Below are 7,711 nucleotides of genomic sequence, written 5' to 3'. Positions count from 1 at the left end.
GAGGGTTGCGAAACAACTTGAGTATATTTGGTGCGATTTGATCCATCAATGCTTCTGTCGGGAGGCACAGGTCACAATGGCAGAAACAATGTAGGTCAATTTCCCAATGACGACTTCTTGTATCACTGACTGAGCCAGACAGACAACCCACTCCTACTGTATACACACCAAGCCAATCTGAGGATCTGTTTGAGTTATGCACACACACACACATACACGCAGAACCTGTTACAATACAAACAATCAGTGGCAGATTCCAAACAGTTATCTCAGTTAAGGTAAGTACTTTTGGTGGTGCTCTGCTCTTCAAGGCCTTCATCTTTAAAGCAAACAGTACCAAGGAAGACGTCACTCTGGCATGTCTGCGGCCTGTTCTGGATTCATACCACAAGAGAGGACGTGTTTCATTCAGTCAGCCTGCCCAGAGCTTTTTCTCACCACTTGCAGCAGCAGAGTTTTGGGAGGGGCACATTCCACATCCTGAGATTTGGCTCTACCATAAATGGTAAGCTTGCATGTAATATGGTGACGTACCAGGAGGCCGACATCCTTAAAACAAACAGTGGTTCTGATCTGGGAGGGGAGAAATGTGCAGAGGAATCACTCGGCTCCTCTTCGCTGTACCAGAATCTGTTTTTGTGTTGTATTTACATTAATTCCCTAAGCGGATGAGGCAATGCCTTCACTTACTGTCCATTAAGACACCATGGTGAGTTTTACAAGACTGAATACGTGTTTTACGTCTTTTCCGAATGTTTTTTTGCTCTGTATAATTTGTAGACTGATAATTATTCTAATAGCTCACCGGTTTCAGTTATAGGCGTAACGGGGGATCTTCTAAAAAATGCTTTGCAACAATTAGCTGCTCACAAACAGCAGTCCCAACTCAAAATCACTCTTTATTTATTGGATAATTTGAACATTGGGGTTGATTTTCCAAACTACAAACTTGTAAACCTGCCAGTGATGTTGACCACTAGGGGGCAGAAAAATGCCAACGCAAATTAAACACAGCGTTGAGTAATTATCAACATATGCAGGTCTTTTGGCTAATGTCTTAGGGAGCTTAGGAAATGAGGAAATTATGCCATCGCACGAACAATAGTGATGTCATCCAATGAATAAAAGCTTACAACAATGGTGTCATCCAAACTAACATAAATGTAATGGTACAAGTACCACTCCTCGCTGGTTCTGATAAGAGTAGTTGAGAATAATTTCCCAACAGGAGAATTTCCATAGATTTCAATTGTTTTGATGCATGGCTGTCATCTTGGATACAAACCTCCAGGCAAGTTTCAAGTGCCACCATTGGTGCACGTTCCACTGCTGTACGGTACACTAGAGAGGAGAAATATTACAAATATACAAATCCATGTTATTTGATATAAAAAGAAAACCATTTTGATTTGCAATGGGGCTTTTAAAACACTCCTCTAAAGAAACAGAATTTCCTGAGGGCGCTTTCCTTTGGACATAGTGAGTCATCTTTTCTATTAACGATCTTTCCTCACGCTCTTATCGGCGTGGAACCGTCTATCCCTATTGGTCCAGCCCTAAGCTTTGGCCCCGCCCCCCTGCTGTAGAGTCTCGAGCCTCAGCTGCAGTGTGGCTCAAACGCTTGTCCATCCATCTATCACTGCACATGTCACAGTGAGTGAGGAAGCGAGCTCGAGGCCTGATATCGGTCTTTGAACGCATCAAACAGGATCCGTAAAAGCAGCAGCAGCGATGCCTCTCCGGGTGGTCATGCAGGGTCCTGGGCCCTGGGGATTCCGGCTCGTAGGGGGGAAGGACTTCGACCAGCCGCTGACTGTCTCCCGGGTAAGTGTTTTTTGCTAGTTCTAGCTACTCCGCTCCTACGTGTAACCAACCACACCTGGGCTTGTCCGGGCAAAACTTTCACTTCTCGTTGTTCCTTCTCGACCAAAGTACACGGAGACCAAACTCGTAACAAGCTCAGCTACTTTGTAGCTTGTAGACTTCTTCACAGACTAAACTGAACTAAACTGATATCACTTCATGTCGTTACAGTTTAATGACTCTTAAGAAATGATATGTTCAGGTACAGGCAACGATTTGTTTCATGTAATTGGCAACATCTGATACTTGCCGTTTTAATAAGATGACGAGGAGCAAAACATGTTTTCACACGTTTGCCAAAACAGACAAAATGTAGTCTTGTTCATTTCATGAAGCTAAATGTCTTTATTATGCATTCCAGATAGTGTCAACAGTTTTTGGGTTCTTTATTTTTTCATTTTAGACACCAGTGTGATAGATATTGCACATTAAAAAATATTAAGAAAGTCCGTCATCTGTTTTCATAAATTAACTCTTCATATAAAAGAGAGGCTGCCCATGACACTGCCGCAAGGACCCCTAAAACTCCATGAACTGTAATCAGTCTGTTCAATGGAACATGAAGCTCTTTCGTACTTGCAGCCTCAACTTGGAAAGAAAAGCTCTGAAATCCACCGCATACTTTGCCATCTGTGCCGCCTGCTCTAAATGTTGTCACAGTGGTCAGTCCACTCCACCCATGGAAAAGCGATTAGGAATTCCAGGACTGTGCCAGCTTCTGTTTGCTTCCAGTGTTATCTTGGATAATGTGTCCACCCTGGAGGCAGACATTGAAAACACCTCTGCAAGTGGTTTCGCCTGTGTTTATTGTCAATAATCAAACGTGAACAAAGGTCCATGAAGGTCGGGCCAAAAAGGAGGCGTGACAATCATCTCAAATTATTTCTGAGAATAGAATTGTGTCCACATTTGCACATTTCGTCTTGCATTCCATCTTTAGAGACCAATATGTGGTGATTATTACTCTTATTAATTCTAGGTCACCCCTGGGAGTAAAGCTGCCCAGGCCAATCTGTGCATTGGAGACATGATCCTGGCTATCGACGGAGAACCCACGGAGGAAATGACTCACCTGGAAGCGCAGAACAAGATCAAGGCGTGTATAGAAGAGATGGTGCTCTCTGTAGACAGGTATGATGGGGCGACGGGTGCCAGTCTGATCTGCATAGCCTCGGGCCCTGATTTAGCTCTGAGTAACACGAGACGGCTCCAACTGCAAGCCAGGTGTTAAAGGGAGGGACGTGTCTGTTGACGGGAGACACAGGAGAACAAGGGGAATGATTTGTACCTTCAATTGAAACGAATAGATCCAACTTAACCCAACAGGCCTGTGTTCACCATGTTAGGATTCTGTGATATGGGTGTTATTGAAATGTATTCCTCAGGCAGGGTGAAGCACATTCTTCCTAAGTTATGATGGCAGGGTGGAGTAAGTGTAAACTGTCTAGGAAGCTGAGCCAAAAAAACATACCTGCAAGGGCAACTGCGTGTTATCGTGCCGCTTTGCAATTACTCGAGGAAACACTCACACAGAAGCACAATCAGTCCAGCCAGGTTACACGGAGTCGTGCTGAAGCCGGACATGAACCCTCTTTGTCTCTGTTCTGTTCTGCAGGTCGGAAAGTAAAATGTGGTCGCCGCTCACTGCCGAGGAAGGAAAGACGCATCCGTACAAGATGAACCTGGCATCGGAGCCACAGGTGTGTGGGTGTATGAATGTGTCTTTGTCTTGTGACTCGTGATAAGCTGGATATACAACTTGAGCTTTGACAGTAACTCCCACCAGCTCTTTGTCATTTAGAGAAATGACAGGAAATCCCATTCCCAGGTAGCCATGCGCTTGCTGGCAGCCCGCATGTTCCTCCCACCACCGCACCCGCAGAGGCTTGTGGGAGTTTACGACACTGCCAGTGATGAGGTCATTGTTTACTTCCCAACAGGAGGTTTCCTAGGAGACGGTAGTTTATCAGCCAAACTCTGACGCAAGACTCGGTTCCTGCCCCGCTGAGTGGAAAGTTGAGGTCGATGTGTGAATTCATGTACGAAGCGTGTGCTGTGTGTCGGTCTGTGTGTGTGTGTGTGTGTGTGTGTGTGTGTCACGGGTCACTGTAGTGCACTTGTGTTTGGAGCACTTCTCCACTGCATCGTCACTGTTTTATTTGTTCAAAAGACTTTGTTACACCGGCCTGTGTCGGTGCTTTCAGTTCCATTTTGTAAGTGGAGCTTGCTTTGTTGACCCTTCCCAGTGGAGAGCCTGAGTAATTCCAAAGTTTAGTGTCGGATGCTTGAAGCTTGAGCTAAACTTGGAGGCATTTCCCACTGTGAAGCATGAGCTGGTTTTGGTGGTATTTATATGCTCACTCTGACGATGTGCCAGTGGCATGACCCGTTTGTGTCTTTAAAGACTGCAGTTCAGGCCAAATCCACATTTCTACATTGTGTTGCTATGTAACGTGTGACTAAAAGCGACAAATTACAGGCAACGACTGAAGCCTTCAGTTGGAAAACAAGTCAGGTCTCTCCTAAATCCTGGCGCAATAGTAAAAGTTGCAAAATTGTTTGGAATTCAAACGATTAATCACCAGAACAAATGAAGTCATTTCAAAATAAGAGTCTGAAGGCATCAGAAGTTGTCAGGAATGCGTTGCGTCTAGCGCGCTTGAACGCTTCATCCGCATGATGTGAGTCTGTGCATGATTCAGACTCTTATCTGCTCCCACTGTTTACTTGGCTCCTCACATAAACCTTTAACGGTACAATTTCTACACGACAGGAGGTGAAAAACATAGGCTCCGCCCACAACAGAAGTGCCCTGCCGTTTGCTGCCTTTGGCTCCAAGGTTGTGACGAACCAGTACAACACTCCCTCCGGTCTCTACTCCTCAGAGAACATCAAGGACTTCAACTCGGCTGTGGATGAAGTGAAGACTTTGACTATATCCAATGAGCCCGCCATCAAGTAAGATACCACGCCTATCAGCCCGGTAGCTGCAATTCTTGCTAAAATCAGGTTTAAAGCAGGTTGCATTTAAGTGTGATTGAATATCAAAATTCAGCTCCATACTGTGGCTCATAAAGTGCTTGGTCCAGGCACAGATTAATACAGATTTGCTTAATATCATCATTTTAAAAACTGCTAGAGTGGATTGAATGGAGTGGATTTTGTGTTGCCCAACATCTGGCTTACTGTGCTTTTAAAGGTATGATGCTAGTGATAGTCATGGCCCATTTCATTCTGGACCAGTCAAATATAATATATTCTGTCACAATATCCTTACAACGCCATCATGTTTACCATTTTTCAGTCATGTGACAAAAAGGTCAAGAGGTCAAAGGGAAAATTGGGAAATCCTCCAGTCTAGCTGTGTGTGTATAACAGCGTCCAGATGAGTGAACAGAGGGTTGTGTGTGTGCTGTGATGTGCCCTGCAGCTATGTTGAATGTGTTTGCTTGCTTTATAGAGCAGATCCGTCTATGCCGGGCGTGCGGCCGTCGATAGCAGAGGATTCCGAGGTCTACAAGATGCTGCAGGAGAACCAAGAGTCTGACGAGCCCCCACGCCAGTCGGCTTCATTCAAAGTGCTCCAGGAGATTCTTGAGACGGGTAGAAATCCCACTTAACTCACTTCCTCAAGAGGGGGCAATTACGGAATTAGTTTTCTTTTATGGTGCAATGATTCACTTTTTATGAGATGAGATCATTTGGCCTTCCTTTGCTGTGTGTGTGTGTGCGTGTGCGTGTGTGTGTGTGCGTGCGTGCGTGCGTGTGTTTTCATTCTTTTTATGCGTCTCCTGCATGTAGGCGACGGTGATAAACCCTCAGGATTCAGGAGCGTGAGAGCGCCCACATCAAAGATTGGGTCATCAGTGGGAAATGCAGACCAGCTACCCGTCTGTGACAAATGTGGATCAGGGATTGTGTAAGTATTAGTCCGTGTGCTTTTAACAAAGTGTTCCATTGTCATTTCCTGCTTGATCTGAATCCAGACGGCCGTCATCTGTGTCCACACGTCGGCTCAGCAGCTTTAGTGAAATGTGCCCTTTAGTTTGATCAGTGTTATTGCTCTTGGAAAGCGTCCAGCTTGTGTTGAAATGTGATGTAATGCTGAAACACGACTGCTGTTGTCTTGGCTTACACTTTGTCCCCCCCCTGTGGTCGATAATAGATAAGACTACAGGATAAATGTCTTGAGCAATGCTGGAACTCTGCTGATGCTCGCATTTTCTTCTGTGTCCTACATTTAGTCAAATTTCTTCCCCTATAAACAGCCTCAATATTGTGTTTGCTTAAGTACAACCATGTGTGATGTGTTGTTGACCTTTTGAAAGGGCCTGGAACAAAGCCTCAAATTACAAATGCTATGAAATGGATCCAAATCATTCCAATCCAGTCAATGAATTGCATTATAGTCAATCAAATCTGAAATTCCATCATGTTCATCATAATAGGATCTTTCTGTCCCACCACAGGGGTATGGTGATCAAGCTGCGGGACAAGTTCCGTCACCCCGATTGCTACACCTGCACAGACTGCGATGTCAACCTAAAACAGAAGGGACATTTCTTTGTGGAGAACCAGATTTATTGTGAGAAGCACGCACGCGAGCGGGTGACTCCGCCCGAGGGCTACGACGTGGTCACCGTCTTCCCCAAGTAGACCACTCGCCCTGCGGTGCATCTGAATGCACAGGACGCCATGAGATCATCCAGGAGATCATCCAGGACAAACATTTAGCTCATGCTAACTCCTAAGACTCTCATTTTACGCTTCAATACAGTTATGCACGTGAAGACAGAATTACATCTGATTTGCACATGACATCAAAACAGTGAATACTATGAAATGGTGACAGAAACTCATTTGTTCTCACCCTAAACAGTAGTTATCTTTCTGAATGAGTGCAATAAGCGCACGATACAGCCACTAAGTTGTAATTGTATATTCTTCATACCTGTTCAGTATGTTGTTTTTAATTCATGCAACAAAGGAGAAACCTGATGTGTCTTCACCCCAAACCACTTTTCTACTGTGTATGTTATATAAATAGAACTGCTCTTATTCAGTAACGTGTCGGACACATTTCAAAATGATGACCTAATAAATATTTTATCTTTTACCAATTGTCTTACGTCTTCCTAGATCCTTTAAAAAGCATTCATCTCAAATGTAAAAGTAATTATGATTGATTCCCTTTTTTAAAAATTCATTGTGTGGATGTCCCCAGGGCTGTTAAACTAAATGGAAGCACTTTAAATAATAAATACAGACGCACAGAGGAGCATAATGTACTGAGTTGGAAGTTGTGTTGCGTTTGTGGCCCACAACGACCCGAGCAGTGACATCCAAGCAGGTGTTGCAGCGTTAATTGCAGATGGGAAACACCTGCTGTGACATCACCGTGTAGCGCGTGGCACAAGCGCGACATGCAGTGAGGTTTTCCACCCATAGGGGGCAGTGCAGCACCGGGTTTCTGCTGATGTGACGCTGGCTAGGGAATATATTCACAATTTTACCAATTATATCGTCTTTAAGTTGAAGGCAACAATACAAAAAGTCAATATTATCACAGTTCTGGCTTAGAAATAAAAAGCAACGGGGAATATGTTGTTTTGCTCCGTTGCTACTATTTTCCAGTTCGTCTCAGTAGCACATGTGAAAGAGATGTTTGGGTCAAAGTCAGCTGACGTCGCACAACAGGACTCTGCCGGTGATGCGGAGTCCCACTCCGGGCTGCCCGGGGCCGATCCAGGCATGTAGCTCCGGATAGGACCGTGTTGGTCACCCATGCGTAAAGTCTCGGTCAGTGCCCAGATGTAGTTGTGTGCAAAGCGCAGTGTTTCGATCTTGG

The 7,711-nt window shown here is 44.8% G+C and overlaps 1 protein-coding gene across 1 annotated transcript; it reads left to right on the top strand.

Annotated features, from left to right (window-relative positions):
- Positions 1-1,604: 1,604 nt before the first annotated feature.
- On the top strand, positions 1,605-6,979 carry pdlim1 (PDZ and LIM domain 1 (elfin)). The gene is made up of 7 exons (XM_076169325.1): positions 1,605-1,824; positions 2,843-2,994; positions 3,479-3,563; positions 4,637-4,821; positions 5,324-5,466; positions 5,665-5,782; positions 6,333-6,979. Exons 1-7 carry the CDS (start codon positions 1,732-1,734, stop codon positions 6,517-6,519), a joined length of 963 nt encoding a protein of 320 aa, XP_076025440.1. The 5' UTR covers positions 1,605-1,731; the 3' UTR covers positions 6,520-6,979.
- Positions 6,980-7,711: the final 732 nt, after the last annotated feature.

Source organism: Genypterus blacodes, unplaced genomic scaffold (genome assembly GCF_046128005.1).
Source record: "Genypterus blacodes isolate CSIRO-AG114 ecotype Tasmania unplaced genomic scaffold, CSIRO-AGI_Gbla_v1 ptg000195l_1, whole genome shotgun sequence".
NCBI lineage: Eukaryota > Metazoa > Chordata > Actinopteri > Ophidiiformes > Ophidiidae > Genypterus > Genypterus blacodes.
The sequence above is the reverse complement of the archived record's forward strand: the minus strand, read 5'-3'. Positions and strand labels throughout refer to the sequence as shown.

Bases quoted from the DNA above. Each gene is read 5' to 3' on its own strand.
- pdlim1 (XM_076169325.1), top strand. From the start codon at position 1,732: ATGCCTCTCCGGGTGGTCATGCAGGGTCCTGGGCCCTGGGGATTCCGG. The intron at 2,995-3,478 runs GTATGATGGGGC...TCTGTTCTGCAG, and splicing joins ATGGTGCTCTCTGTAGACAG to GTCGGAAAGTAAAATGTGGT. The intron at 5,467-5,664 runs GTAGAAATCCCA...TCCTGCATGTAG, and splicing joins CCAGGAGATTCTTGAGACGG to GCGACGGTGATAAACCCTCA.